The 17,041-nt window shown below is 32.3% G+C and overlaps 1 protein-coding gene across 1 annotated transcript in view; it reads left to right on the forward strand.

Annotated features, from left to right (window-relative positions):
* Positions 1 to 17,041, forward strand: part of LOC123718791 (adenylate cyclase type 6) — a 129,621-nt gene that overhangs the window by 57,361 nt on the left and 55,219 nt on the right. The window contains exon 4 of the mRNA XM_045675580.1: positions 14,241 to 14,340. Coding sequence (XP_045531536.1) covers positions 14,241 to 14,340 — 100 coding nt within the window. The remainder of the gene's footprint in view (positions 1 to 14,240; positions 14,341 to 17,041) is intronic.

Genomic DNA, 17,041 nt, shown 5'->3' on the forward strand with positions numbered 1-17,041 from the left:
AAAACTATTACAAGTTAATGAAATGAAATATATCAGAACGCTTACCTTGTAACTCATTTGTGACCGGTTTTATATGGTAGCCCTGCTTGAGGTCGCGTTACAGAGTGAGAGGCTTCGCTATGTACCAAAAAAAACGTTAGATTGTATGAGAATATGTTCTGAAATTAAGTTGAAAGCGTCGTTAACATTTAATTCGCATTCTTGAGTAAACCATTAGTTCATTGCTTGTATTAACTTTAATTTCCATCCTAATTTAATGAAACTTTGGATGTTTGCACGTTTCCCTTTGTTTTCTTGGATCGTTAGAATGCCTAAGGGCATACGGGTCGTTTTTGTTAAGGTGAAAATGCCAGGGGCGAATTAGACCCGTCAAGTGAAGCAATGAATTATTGTAGCTACTTAGTCCATATTCTAATATATCATTCATTTCAACTTTTGTAATCATTCCTAACATTCTACAAAACCCGTGAATGCATTATATCTTAAATCTCATGAACACTATGTATGTATATCAGGAGTCTGTTTGATACAAAGCGTAATCCTCCCTTATATGCCGGAAATGCATCCAGCATTAACAAAATAGGCATCTGTGGTAGCTGGCTTTTATGCTTATTCGTATCGTATAAAAAACCCCGTGCACCCATAATATTTTACAACAAATATTCCGCAACGAAACTGTTGAAAAAAAAACCTACTATTGTCTTTTGTTAACATGGCCTAACATACATAATTTTAAATTTAAATAATTATATGTTTATAATAATAATACATAGCATTAATCCGTTTAAAAGGTATTTTCTTAAAAAAAACCTACTTATTTTAATAACAACAAATAAACTTTTAATGAGATAACTTTAAAATACGCGGTGTCCTATGATCAGCGTAAAAAACAAAGAAACTCTTGAACTTTGTTATCAAATATAATAATTATTACAAATAGCAATATTTGTTTTTCTAATACATAATATTCCTTTGCTCCATAAGAATATATTGAGATACAAAGATCAAACATTATACTATTTTCTCATTACTATTGTAATGAGAAAAAAAATGTAGCGAATTTACGATTTAACTTAATCTCTCGGAATTTTGTAGGTTCGAGAAAGATAGATATACGAAGCATTGTTGTTACTTGCGGTTTCTTATTAAGTTACCGTTAATAAGGTTTTGTGTACGTGAACAATCGACCTAGTTTATCGAACGTTGCATTCAATTTTTATGTAAAGGAATGTCAGGAGCGTATAATACAATTATCTTGGCTAGATGGAAACAGGCACCTGTAGTGCATATAAATAAGGACGAGATATCAGCAACAAAATACCTAAGATACAAGGAAGATGTATTATACAGTCAACGCATTGGTCTAACTCACTGAACACTTGACATAATAAATAGATGGTATGTCGACCATTTTCATTGTGGTAACAACTGCCAGCAACAATGTACTTTAAAGTTCTATATATTCGTTCACCGACAACATGCCCAGCTACAAAAACATTAAACTTGTACCTACCCAACTTTACAGAACGGACTTTAACAAGCTTGAAACTTTTAATACTCTCGGATTATGAATACTAACTTCAACAACGCCTGAATCCGAACAAGATTTGCTTGTCAACACTTCGAACTTGAAACTAATTTTAAATTTAACGTTTTTATTATTAAATATGATATATATATTCAAACGTACCCGATGAGATTTTGTCAAACAAATGTATATTAATAAAGAAAATTCATTCATGTTACGCAAACGATGTTACAATAAAAGAAATACGCAAAACACATCAAATAATGATCTATGTTTTGAAGCTTCGAACCTTTTTGATCATAAGGCTTTTTCTTGAACAGGAAAACTACATAGAATTACTATTATGCCGGAATTACATTACGAAATTAATTTCGTGACATTAGTTTTACCAATAATTTCACGTGTACTTCAATATATTCGTAATTCATGCATTAATTTAACGAATGCAAATAAGTTTCGCGATTTTTTGGGGAAATTAGTTTCATGCAACTAATTTCATGATGGAAATGCCACGTGAAACTAGTATCACGAAAGCGCCTGTGCTGTATGGACGTGTGTATTTTGATGCAACTACATGACGCCACCCTGAATTTGTATGATAAAGACTTAAAACTATTTGCAGTTGCTTAAAAACGCAGCATAATTTGAAGTTTTGCTGTTAACGCTTCTCGACATCTATCTTGTTTACATAATTTGTTAGATAATCTTCTCAGTAAAACAATAAAATCTTTACTCATTCGAAGATAGTATTATTGCTCTCAGGATCTTCATCTGCTTATTCGAATACTAACTTCATTGCACCCTAATGCTTTCTTTCTAACTATCCTCGATGGATTCAACGTCTTTTTTTCTTAGTAGTCTTTCTTTAAGTTTATAGAGAAGCATCTCTTTTGCTACGTTGAATATAGAAAAATATTACTTTGATGCTCTGGTAGGGCCATAGTTACTGCGATACTGTGAGTTTCACGACACTAATTATTTTACGAAATTACTTTCGCATATTTCAAAACTAATTACGCGAAACTGATTTCAAATGCATGCCATTCATTTCGTAATGTAATTCATAACAATTATGACTGTCTTTTTATCGCTTTTAAATTTTTTGTGGCGTCTAAATTGTGTTCAGTATGTCTGATGACTTTTAATATGATTGTATAATTGTATATTTTATAACTATGTTACGATTGTTGTGCTATTAATTTGCTAATAATTTGCCTTTATCTCTTTGAACAAGATATTGAAAAACATTCATCTGATAACACACAACCTACCTGTAGATATACGGCTTGGACTGTATACGTACTCAGCACAGAAAATTTAAGCGCCCTCACATAATGAAAGCGAATACATATTTCTAGCCGTAGCTATAGTATAAAGCCTGAATGCTTTAGACATTACATCTCCGCCAAGGCGTTATACCCTGAATCGCGCTAACTTCTCAACGTTAGGCCTTTAACCTATCATTACTTGGAACGGCCTTCCTTCCTCCACAAACCTATTGTTGAATGCCTTGACAAGTCCACGCCGGCACTGCGTTGCTGTTCGACGTGTTCGTTAAGCAGCTTAAACTTCATGGTATTCAAATTCAGGACTTCATAACGATTAATGAATAATACAAGAGTACTTAGTACTAATAGCAACACTTAGGTAGGTCTTACTTATAAAACAATTTTATTAATATCTATAATATATCAATTTTATCTGACAATCAGACATGGATTTACAATAACTACATCAAAAGAAAAATACAAGTGAGGCAGAGAGCGGTGGAATACTTAACACACAAAGACAACAACAGAAAAGAAACACAAAAGCAACAAAAATAATAATAATAAAAATGCACGCATGGACAAGGGAAAATGGACACCAAGGGTAACTACCTGGCAAGGACCAACAAATAAAAGATTAAGAGGTAGACCAAAGGAAAAAAATCGATGAGATAAAAAGAATAGGTGGTGAAAACTGGATCACCAAAGCAAAAGATAGACTGATGTGGAGTAAAATGGAGGAGGCCTTACCCGTAGAGGGGTCCATAATATTTTTTTGATTTATTTAATATTTAAAATGTATATAGTTATATACATTAAATTACTAATCATTAAAATTTAAGGATAAATAAAATAGCAATACCTTATTTTTGTAATGCATACACATATTATGTAATAATTAATAATATGATAGAATAGTTTAATATATATTATTCATTATGGAAATAATGAGACTATAATAATAATAATAATATCAATTTTACAAACTAAATCTTTACTTAGACAAAGTAAACCAACTAAGTTTTAATTAAAACGAAAAGTTTTGTGAGTCTTGCGAAATTTGTTACAAACTTTATATATTATAGCATGTATTAAACACACTTACGATAACATATAAACCAAAATTCAGAGTAACGGTCCTTAAGTTTGAAAAGTATAGAAAAGAGAAAAATGGGATGGTTGGATAGCTGGAAAATTTTAAATTAACCATATTACATATAATACGAAGTGTTGATTTGGCCTCACTCAGTACGCTCGTTGTGGCTATTCGGGCAAGTGACCACAAGACTGGTTTTCAGTGAGGCTATAAAGATATAAAGTAATTTATGTGTTATCAAAATATATATATAAAATATATTTAATACTTTTTTTCCTTCACTCACAGTGGTTGCCTGGAAGAGATCGCTCGAAAGCGATAAGACCGCCAGTTGCCCTCCTTTCCAAATTGTGTTAAACTTTTCATATATTGTAATGTAACGAAGTGTTAATAAATAAAATAATAATAAATAAATATAGATTGTATACGTATTAATTATAATAAGAAAGGCAACAATTCCAAGGTACTGTCCAACAAAAATTGATCCCTCCCTTCCACCATTTTGTTGTACTTTAAAAGTCCCTCTGAAAGCTTGAACGATGACTCGACTCGATTGACTCGTAATCAATAGGAATGCACATAATTTTTACAAGGTATCCTTACTTGCGAGGACTAAGGAAGCTTATACAAGACATATCGAGACTACCTACTAGATTGTGTTACCATCCCCAAAAAGCAATGTAAAAATGCAAAATGAAAATGCCTTATCTCTGAGACTTTTGGCCTGGTTATAAATGGTGTAACATGTTACACGGCTTACAGTGACGAACACAAGCCGTTTCAACATTTTGAACAGTCTTCTTGGTATGCTGTCTCATGCAGGGATCGTAGACTAACATTCACATAGTTCAATTTTGGCAAAACTATACTATCCCGTAGGCCCATCCAAATGTGGTTACGCGATTCTTTTAAAAGTAACAAAGCAGTTTCTAAAAGTATCATTTATGTGTAGCTCAAAGCTCACGCCTTTGTCTATTGACAGGACATATTATCACTCCTGGGTTACAATACTATTTCACACGAACATAATAAGCCACTTTAAATCTTTAAGCAGACGGTCTGTACCGCCATATCTCGTCAGCCAAACCTTGAATGAACGTTTCAATATCTCGCTTCAACAGCCTTGGCCAGGACTCAATTGTAAACAACCAAGCGGTGTAGTCCGTCTTGAAGACGACAAAGAATCTGTTGTGCTCTCGACATACTCTTGATGTGATGCTGTTATAACCCAAATAAGTCCATGAACCCTTAAAAAAATATTTGGCGAAAACTTTAACTATGAAAGCACAGGTTGATATCATTTCCGGACAATTATACAAATTATTGACATCTTCATACAAAAACAGCTGATCTGCAATACATGTTTAAGTCATTTTTAAATATTTTAGTCTATCGGGGTATGAATTAAGGTCTTGTAGCCAGTTCACATTAAATATCCTTGTAGGAGTGCCTTCTTCTACACATTGTGTTAATTGCAATTTTGCCAAAAAAATTAAAGGTTCCAGAGTAACTTTTTTCCAAAAGATAAATTTAAAAATCCACCAACAAAACATGGCTGCCACAAGAAAAGTGGAAACTAAGCCAGAAAGTGCCTTAAGAAAGTATCAATATTTACCCATCGTACAGTTCGTACGTTCTTGCCCCGGAAACGACCCACGACCCCGCTTGTTTCCAGAAGACTGCGATAGCGGTATGTATGTGTCTCAGTCGGTAGCCCGGCTCCTGCTGCTGGACCTTCCCTGCAAAGAGATCAACATGAATCATTAACATTGCATCCATAAACTTTTCTTTATTATTACCGAGAGAACTAGGAATTAATAATCAAGTATTAATTTACATTAATTAGATTACATAATATGTACAATCGAAAACTAAATGTTTTTAATATTACGTTAACTATTCGACTACATTATTTTTACATCTATATATACCAAATCAACAAAAGACAATTGATAAGGATTTCAAAAGATTTAATTAAGTTTATTATTTTACTTGAACATGTTTATTTGTGTAAAAGCTTCTAGAGCTTAATAAGTGCACGTAACCTATGCTTAACACTATACCCTGTTACCCAAACAGCTTAATCAAAATGAACGAGGGCGTATAAACATCCTTGTTTAGAAAGAATGAAAATGTTTACGCTTCAAATAAATAACCTGCAAACGTCAAGTTGTGGAACTTCTGTTCACATTCACAACGTTAATTTACATAAAAAAAATTATATTTGAAATCATTACACAATAACCATTTTATTATTTATTTATATTTATAGCCAAATACAAAATACATATATACATTATAGTTGTTGTATTTCTTAATCTACCAAAACCGATTCTATGTACCTACGGGCAATTCCTTATATACCAATCTCGTCCAGGTCTTTCCAGCCATTTCCATAATTTCATCACCACCTTTTAATTAACCTCTGTTTCTTTTATGACCTCTTGGTTGCCATTGTGTTACAATTTTGCTCCATTTATCTACTCCTATTATTATGGTATGTTCAGCACATTTCCATTTTAGTTGTTAAATTCACATATCTCTTAAATTCTTGTTATATATTTTTTCAATTCTTCTTTTCTTTTTAAAACTTCTTTCCATGCCTCTTTTGGTTACGCTTTATTTACTATATGCGGTATATTTACGGTTTATTTAAGTGTATGTAACATATACTTAAGTAAATTAACAAATTAACTTTCTAGAACAAGATTTTGGTATATCATTTAATATTGATGTGCATAACTTTGAATATAAATTGAAATTAAACATATTTTCAACCTCATCAGATTAATTAACATAATGTCAGTATTCCCGAAGAACATTATTTAAGAGATTCATGGTGGCAATACCTTTTACCTTATAAACTGTACAAACATGTTACAAAGAAAAGTGTATTTGATCTTGGCTTCAATTTAATCTAGTTACGAGTGGGAACAAAGGAAAGTATTCGAGGAAGGTCAAGCAAATACTTAGATCGAACAATCAGACCGTCGGCAAGTCAAACACCAATCACTAGTTATTCAATTAGATGTGTGTCGGAAGTCGCCACCTCGGACCTCACAAACACTGCTCCTGGGGCAACCAACGCATAATTTACAGCCAACATGCCAGGTCCGCTATGTCAATAGTTTGAGAATTGTTTGACTTTGTATCTACTATCTTTCGGGTTTGTTTTACCCTAAGGCGAAAAGGCTTCTTTTAAGCAAACCCTCTACACAAATCTTAGTGATTTATTAAAGATCCAATATCACGTAAATTTATCATATTTCTTCTTTAAACCAAAAATTAAATGTATTTATTTCCAACATACAAATAATACAGTATTTGCAATATACTTAGCCTACATGGTACTAGTAATAGTTAAAAATGAATAAATAGAAAATTAAAACAAATTTAAAAAGTTTGGTCCCTGTGTGTACCTTAACGATTATTCGTTGAACGAGGAACATACCTGCTCTGAACTTACCGGTACTATCTAACAGGTGCCAACTTTTATTTATTTAATTTTTAATAAACCGTATACTACACAATATTATTGCAAAGTAGCATTGATGCCGGTTGCGTATCCTCACTGTATTGCGATGCTGATACGTTTAAAATTCCTAAATATTTAAAATCATTATTCCATACATATTTATGATGTATTTAAATTATTCAGACAAATCGTTCAATACTTACTTTATGTTCGTGCTACGAAATAATTAAACTGAAAACTTCAACAGGTCCGGAAATATTGAAGTCTATATCTCTGATAAATTTAATACTTTATCAGTTTAGAATTTAACACGCTATTAGATCATTGGTAAAACAATGTTCGAAACTTGGCATGACTAACTGAGCTTGTTAATACTAACTGAAACAAACTAATTTCAGTTAGTATTAATGTTCTGTAGTTTATGCTTGTACCATTGACTGGCTGACTTAATTAAATGTCGGATTGTTAGTATCAAGATATTAGCAATACTCAAATAGAATCTCTTGGTAACCTAATATATTTACCATGGTTGCGATATATTGTTGACAGTCAACAAGGGTGATAATTGACGGTCTGATCTAGACATGCACAAAGGTGGCTGAGGTCTGAAATCTCAACTAAACGCCTAACTAAATAAAACAAGATACATATAATCTGAAACAAATAATTTTTATTATTATAGTTAATGTCAACCTATTTTACAATCTAGTTATCCAGCATTACCAAACCAGTAACAAAAAAACATCGAGGAAACCTTTTCCAGTAAATCCCAGGACTCGAGTACGGAGCTTACACCTCAAAATAAGGAAATTTTACCAGTAATTCAAAAGTGTTAAAACAATAAACAGTCTGACAATATAATGAAAAATGCTTTACATTATTTTTAGATGCTAAGGTATCGCGCAATTTACAACAGTTGTAGTCATTGAGATACTGAAGTTTCGTAGGCAAGTGTAGTTCGTGGTACCAATTAATAAATGGTTGGCAGAGCTTAAGTGTTCCTTGGAAATATAATGGCCAAATGCACGAACTGCTAAATAAGTCTCCTAATAAACAAATTTTGACTAAGAACTAAAAAGACATTTACGTTGGGCGAACGATCTTGCTATGCATACATTTTACAAACTCTAGGAAAGTATACTATTGAATTCATCTTATATCCGTAAATGTCTAAGTGGCATAAACATATATGGTTTGAAAAATTTAATTAAAGTTAACGTTGATAAATATTTTAATAAAAACTAATCATCTTATTAAATATTCAACGAAAAACAATTTAACTTTATCTTTAATGATAATGAAAAACGTCTGTTTCATTAGGTATCGCAATTTCGGAGGATATAAATATCCAATTCTTAGCCTTAGATTCAAAATTTAAGCGTAAAAAATATATGAATTTTAAGTAAATTAAAGTCTATATATGTTTATAGATAATCAGATATTGTAGATACATCGGTATTTCTGCTTATTTGTTAGAGAAAACTCTAAGGTTCGGTACATGTGAGCCCTTGAGTCTAATAACAAATGTATTAGGTAAATGATGTAATCCTTATGGATCTTCGTAGGTCCTTTGTGATCACAAAATTCTAAATATTGAAATAATTCACATGAACAATACGGAAATAATAAATAAGCCTATATAAGTACTTTAGTAAAATAAAATAACATGACTTGGCTCTAATCTACCAAACCAAACAAAAGTGTACATTTTAGTTTCAAAATTTCAATTCAATTGATATCTGTCATAAAGGCAGTTAACACTCGCTTTCCCTTTCGCTTTAATTAAGCAACACTGAACTATTCGGTATTTCCCGAGATTGGTTCGTTCAATATAAAAAAATGATCTTCAGGTTCGAAATTTTACTTTGTTTTCTATGTATATGATATAGTATGGTCACACATTTATATTATGTCGATACCGAGGAAAGCGCCCTGTATTGAAACAAGTGTTCGGTATAAAGCAATATTACATATTCCATGTATTCGATACCATTTTATGCATTCCATTCTTAGCCTATATTTATTCAAGAAAATGTATTTCTACGTACAATTGTAGTCTAGGAGACCATGAATAAAGAACAAAATTATTAATATTTTTGGGTTACGCTGATGTTTTACTGTCCAACAAACATTTATAGCTTCTGATCCTTAACGATTACCTTTAATAACAGCTTTTCGGCTCATGTTTGCTTGTTATCGGACATCAAAGGAATGCGATGCGCACGTAATTGTACGATCCATACACGCAAAAAACATAATCCAGCGAATCACGCGAATATTAGATCTGTAATTTAAAAAAAATATTGATTTAAAAAAATATTTGTAACGGATTATTAATTCCATACTATAGAGTACTCCTCGAGACAATATGCCTTAAGGCATAATGAAACACATTCGTCTATAAAAGTCTCTTGAGTAGCTCCCAGACTAGAGCTACGCGAATAATGTTGTAGTATCATAGTGGGTCTCGAATATTGAATCCATTTTGCAATTGAACCGATAGGAACGTGCAATTGTACGCCCGGAACTCGTGCATGGCTTAATACCCACCTCGCCAGGGAATCCTTGATATGGTACTACTAAATGATGAACGGACTGTAACAGATGTTAATGTAACAAAGTATATTTGACATTTCACTAATAAAAGGCAAGCGCCGCATATTTCATCGACTTCATGAAATGACCTGAAAATAAGGACGATTCTTGTTGAATCTGTTTTAATGTATATTTCGGTAAATCAAAGCTCGAATTGATTCCGAATTTAGGTCAAAATGGTAATAAAAGATTATTGTCTTTTATTAAAATAACATATATAACTTCCGTTGAAAAAGTGTTTTCTTTAAATAATAGATTATTCAAATAGTCCATGGAGATATGGGTATCCTATGATAGGACCCAGAGAATTGGGGAATTGCATTTCCTTCGGAATGCAACTCCCGGTGAGGGTTTTCCCTAGAAGATACGACCTTCGACTGTTTAATAAAGAGCATAACATATTCAACAGCCGGCAACGGACCAACTAAGGAAAGTCCGAGTTTTGGGCGTCCCGTAGACATCTTTCTCCCCTATGCTGTATATAAAAAAGCACCTTTGGTAATGTCGACACAAGACAGTGGAAAACTATTACGGATGAAGACCGTCACATCCTCACGTAATAGTGGTATTTTATAAGTAATTGTAATTTTGATTATTGAGCATTGTTGGCCTAATGGCTTCAGCGATCAACTCTCATCCCTGAGGTCGTAGCATCGATCCCCGTCTGTGCACCAATGGAAAAGGGGTTTGCCTTAGACTCATAAAATCAACGGCGTGTTACAGGCACAGGGGCTTGATTGACAAATGTTCATAAAACATAAATCTGAGGCGCAGACCTAAAAAGGCTGTAGCGCCTTACTTTATTTTTTTAATTTTGGTTATTGTATTGTTTAACTAAAATAATGACGATAGTCCTTCTCTGTCATTGTTTGTTTGATATATTTTATTTGTATCTTAATTAATTCGATGTAATTATTAATTTAACAAATTTGATGTCTAAGGCTTTAGTTTTTTAAGAAGAAATCATAGTATAACGATAATAATGAGGGTGTTATTTTAGGTAGAGATATTACTGAAGCATATTTTATCAACTATTAATGCCTCCATAATTCTAACTGAAACAAAAAGATGAAAGGGAAATGTAGAGAATTTAATATGCTTTTAGTATTAAGCTTCTGCTTAAGCAATCATTTCTAATATATTGTTAAACTATGGCCTAAATACGCTTACTGAGAGGTATGAGAAGATTGAGGATACATTTATATCATCATGAACTACAGACATAATTCACAAAATTATAAACTTTTGATATAATATTAATAACAAATAATTAAACATTTTCAAGTGTTCATTATTTTATGATTAAAATTATTACCTAGGCCAGCGCTATTTAATTTGGCTTGTCGCACAAGTAGAGAGTTTTAATTATACCTTAAAGTGGCATATATTGACAGTTTAATTATGACTTTATTATAAATCTTAACAATGATTAATGATATCAGATCAACTCATCGTATGTTTTGATTCGGTAGGTAAATTTATACAAACTGTTTTAGGAAAACGTTAGTTAAGTGGTGGTTGTTGTATGGAAATGTTTTAATAAAACTCTTTGTTTGAAGCTGGGTAACAACTGGCTTTAATGGATTAAAACATGAGCTTATATCTAACATAAGGGTGATAGGGTTTCGACGCTAACAAAAACTAATTTGGCTCACGTAAGGGTAAAAAATCTAAGTGACTCTTCAATACAAGTGAAGTCAACCTTTTTGGACATTATCGGAAACAGAATATTGTATTACAATTTATGAGGCGCCATGTTGTGCATGGGCAAATGTTTTTGGTGCCATCTGTGACGATGGCTAACAATTGGTTGACGCTTCTTATTATTATATAAATATATATGCAACTTACCTAATGTAAGGTTACATAACTCGCGTATCTATATACTTTTTCTATAAATTCTCTCTACATAAAGGCATAATTTAATATTACGATCTAGCCGAACGTAAGACTTATTAGTCACGGAAGTCTGATTTAATTTCTAAAAATCGCTCTGATCTTATGTAATAGAAACTAAACGATAATTTAATTCATATTTTTTTGTGGACTGAGGAGATGAGGTCTTATTTTCTTAATGTAATTTAACGTTTCTAACATTCCCCTTGTTTTCTTAAATTTCCACGGTAGTTTTAGCGAACTTATATAATTCACTATAACACTTGGTTTTTGAGCAATTCACACATACATTCACAATAAGTGCCACAAATTAGTGGTACTATACAAAAAGAACTATTGTTTTTGACATTTAACAAATATTTGGTTCATATCTGCGAGCAGAGTTTACAGAAAGTGCAAATGTTGTTTTATTTTTTTTAACAGCGTTGCATAAACAAACGAGAAAAACACTAAAATTACAGAGCACAGACTGCAAAAGGTATTTAAATAAATTACACTCATTAAGGAAACAAAGTGAACAACGAGGATCTGTTCACGCTCTTTTTAATCGAATTGTCAACTTGAAACACCATAAATACTTACAATAACATAAATAAAGTGTATATATTATGTGGAAGAGATATAGGCGATAGAGGAGAAAAATATTTGTTATTTAAAAGTTCGGAAAAACAACATCGGAAAGTTGAGCCCTGTCGAGCTGTTTTATAGTTTTCTTTTAATGTGCGTAATTAAAAATGCTCGCACGACTAATGGAACGAAGAGACCTGGCACGTATTTGGGCCGAAAATTTACATCCTATGTTAGGCATATCAATTCATCACCTATTTGTGCTACGAAAAAAATATAAGGATAATGGACTAATTTGAGGTCAGGAGGTCCTGGTGATATGCTACTGTATTCTTCATCATTATAATTTGTCAAAGCAAATATTTTACCTCACCTATAGATAAATTATACGAAACGCTTTAATTAAAAATGCACAGGCTAAATACCTATAAGGACATTTATTCATTTACGTCATTTTGAAATGTGTCAAAGTACCCTAATGACATTATGGTCACGTCAAATTTAATGCAATTTTCTGTAAAATGTGATAATCGGGAATTTATTATGTTTGTATTAGCATACAATATTTCATATTTAACATCCAATGTCTGCAAGACGAAAGGTTAGTGGATTAAAAAATTAATTACAATTAAAGTCTTTTCCCTAAAAAATGTTATTATCATATTGTAAAAGGTTATACATAATAGTTTTACATTATTTTGATGTTGTGTCTACAAATTCAAAACTACTGATTCATTGGGAATTAATTTAGCGGTAAATGCGTCTTGCACGTATTGTTTTAATAGTAAAATAAAATCTAACTTGCAAGGTTTGCAAATGCGTTGCCGGCTTAAGGAAGTGGTACGCTTTTCTCTTGAAGGCACTTCGAAGTCTTGGACGGATCGGAATTACCCGGCATGGGAGCTGGTTCCATAAAGGTGGTCAAAAAGTCAGAAGCACTCTGTCGTGGATCGCAAGACCTCACGGTGCATTTTGACATGACGTTCGATGATAACTCTTGGACGCAAGTAGTGATCTGAAGATCATGGGAACACTTTCTATAATATATGTGATAAAAAATGGAGAGAAAACCTATATTTTACGCAACGCCAAAGGATTCGATTTAGGCTAAGACATTCTTCAAGGGACCTTGATGTTTCGATCGGTCAAAAAGCTGGAAACCTCAGTAGCATAACCTCACGGGTAGTCTTTAAGCTAGGTGTTTCGCAAGAAGTGCCTTGTGCCATACCCGATAAAAAAGGCTTTTACCACATCAGCCTGTTTGTGAGCAATGTATACTAAAAGGTCACCTGCTGAACGACCACGACGAAAACCGTACCTGGTACTCTTCTAGATACCGAAGGAAATGTGGGTCGGTTGTATTGTGGCAGTCTTCCATTGTTTCGGGACGATGCCGTATGAGAAAGAGTGCCAATACATCTTTTTGCAAACAAGTTATAATTTTATCATCAAAATTATAAAAATTTCGTAGCTATGTATATATCCGTGTATCATTAATAGAAACGCAAGTAAAAATAAAGTATGTTAAGCTTTACAATCACCAACAACCTGCTGTGTCCAATTTTGGTGCCTAAGAGCCATTCTACACTACATATTCACTTCCTTAATTAAAGCTGAAGGCTAATTGAGAACAAATTAAATATATAGATATACATCTAAATAATCTTCCAGTTAAATGTCTACATAATAAACTTTAAGAACCTTACTTATTAACATTATAACCATTACGACGTCATGGAACTAATCAACAACTTCAATATTTTCATATAATATTTCAATGGGAAAACTATCTTAGGTAATCCTTTCTGTTGTCAGGTGGAAACGGAGGGAAACGCCCCCCAGCCTTCATCAGCTTCCCTACCCCTCTGCCCCGCGGGAAAACCCGATGTCGACGTACAACCATTGCTCGGAGAAGGTGAGTGATTAGTTTTCATATATGTAAACTTTAGTTCGTTGTTTGGCTACTTTTTACAAAGCATAATAACATTTTACGAGTATGTTTATTATAATATTAATTAAAATTAAAGATATCGGAATTGATTACAAAAAAAACATGTGACATTTGTTGAAGTATATCCACTTTTTACATTGTTGCATTCCTGTGAATTTACACAGATTGAACTACGAGGTTTTAATTATTGTTACAAATAGTAATTTAGATGAAATTTAAAAGACTAATTATTATTGGAAATATAATAGTATCATCATCAGCCAACTTTCATCTTCCTCCAACTAGGCATTGGGCCTTTTGTATACTTCTATTTCATGGTGATGTCATCTGTCCACCTCGCAGGTTCTGTCTCTGCATCTGCATCCAGCAAATGTATAACTTACTTTTCAAGACAGACTGATTTAACATCAAATTCTTATAAAACAGGACAGAATGAAATTGAAAATACTTTAATTCAATATACATCGGTAAGATCTGGAATACCTCTCAGGAGAAAATGGTTAATATTATCAGTGGCTTGGAAAATTGATTTAGAAAAATATTACTTTCATTACCCACAACTGCATACTTATAAGTAATATTAAAATAGTAATCGAATTAACATAAATATTTCTTGTAACTCGAATACTTTTTTTAATCTAAAGTTGAAAGTAGAAAGGCCACAGGAGCCTACCAGCACTTCTTAAGTGTTTAATACAAAAATTGTTCGTGAAATGCGCTTTAAGCGCTTTAAGCTAATACTATAAGCGTAAGCGTGTGGCTTTCATACATTCACTATAACACGAGCATACACATATTTAATACAACAAAGTTAAAATGTTATTCCATTTAAGCGAAGCATTATCTTATATTAATTATAAAATTATTATAATAAATTTAATGAATTTGAGTTAATCTACTATTCGTAGCAAATACGTCTGAAATTTTAGATGTATAAACCCAATTCATAAGAGCTGCTTTTAATTTTTTTTATATTAAATCACCCCTAATTACGTACAATTAACACTATTCTTAAACTAACTTTAATTGAGCTAAAATAGCCACATTAAATATAATATCTACAAAACTTTAAAACCAGACGTATTAACAATAACTGAGGTTTATAAACACTATAGCTTTAACATCAACTATACATTACATTAAATTAGAAGTGAGGTCTAACGTTGTATTGAAGTGGATACTGATTGGTTCAGCCCGTACACGCACAACCCATGTCATATGTAGTATATGAAAAATCGTTAAACAACTGGCTAAATTAATTCGTAGGACTATTTTTACATATCTAGTATAAAGTATATTTGTCTTAGTTCAGTGTAATACATATTATTCAAGGGTTTTTTTTTTCAATTAAATCGACGAGGAATTTAATTACACTAAAAAACCACAAATTACGAAGAGAAAAACACTGATGACCACACACAAAATTCGGTCACTAGCAATTTCAATTAAGCGTACTTCACACAGTACTTTATCACTTGTCTTCACTATTCGCACTTTATCGCTTCAATGTTAATCTCTCGGAATCGCAATCGAAACTGACTCGCGTTTTGGTCGCTTATATATCCCTGGGAATAATCTTGAACGATATTCGAGAACTCTCTAGGTAGGATTGCTACTGAGTAGCGATTGCAGAATTCTACAACTACTCTTTACCTCTTTCCCACATTGCTGTGTCTTTGTCGTACGGTGTTCTAAAGTGTTCAGTCTAGTTTCGAGAAGGTTCCAATCTTCTCTCTCTCTCGCGTATCATTCCATCCTTGTCCTATACCTAGAAAAATCATTCTAGACTATTCCTTAATTAAAGGGGTATAGTCCTGAAAACGGGTTACCTGAACACTGTACCACTACACAGTGGTGCAGTTCGGTAGTACCTAACAATTTTTTTACTTTGACATGGTATAGCAATTGGTCAATTTAGAAGACTTATGAATTGTGAAATGATATGCATTGACTAGTATCGTGTTATACTAAAGCTTTTAAATTCAAAAGTACTTGCGTGTATTAAATATTAATTTTGAAAGGAAATGAATACTAACAGCGAATTTATAAATAATACATAAACCACTCCAAGTACTTATAATAGATTTAAAAAGAATTTTTATGAATACTAATTAAGATGTCTTTGAATTGAAATACGTTTTAGTTTAAGAATATTTTCTTAATGTTATGACTTATTTGTCGAAGAACTTTGGGTAACGCAAATATTTATCTATTATAAGCTCCAACGGATATTATTTCCGATTGATATAATCTGATCAATCGGATGAGATCTGTGAGCTTACCGTAGTGATAGGAATATTGTGACCTCGGACCGAATAATTCCAAGTTTGCGAAAGCACAGAAGTAGATGCAGAAACGAGGGCTCAAATATATGTAGTATGGGTTGGTTAAAACTTTAGATACGTTAACCGAAATTAGTATTTTATTTATTAGTTTTCTTAGGTAATCACTATATCATTAACTCGATGATTTTTATTTATTTATTTATTCACACTTCGTTACTTTATACAAAAACATACATATAAAAAAAGCAACTTACACAAGTTATTAGGGAACGGGCGGCCTTATCGCTAACAAGCGATTTCTTCTAGTCAACACTAATATGGAACAATTAACACGTAACACTAACTATAACTAAAATAAAGTAAAATCTAAAGAAAAAAAA

Source organism: Pieris brassicae, chromosome Z, assembly GCF_905147105.1.
Source record: "Pieris brassicae chromosome Z, ilPieBrab1.1, whole genome shotgun sequence".
NCBI lineage: Eukaryota > Metazoa > Arthropoda > Insecta > Lepidoptera > Pieridae > Pieris > Pieris brassicae.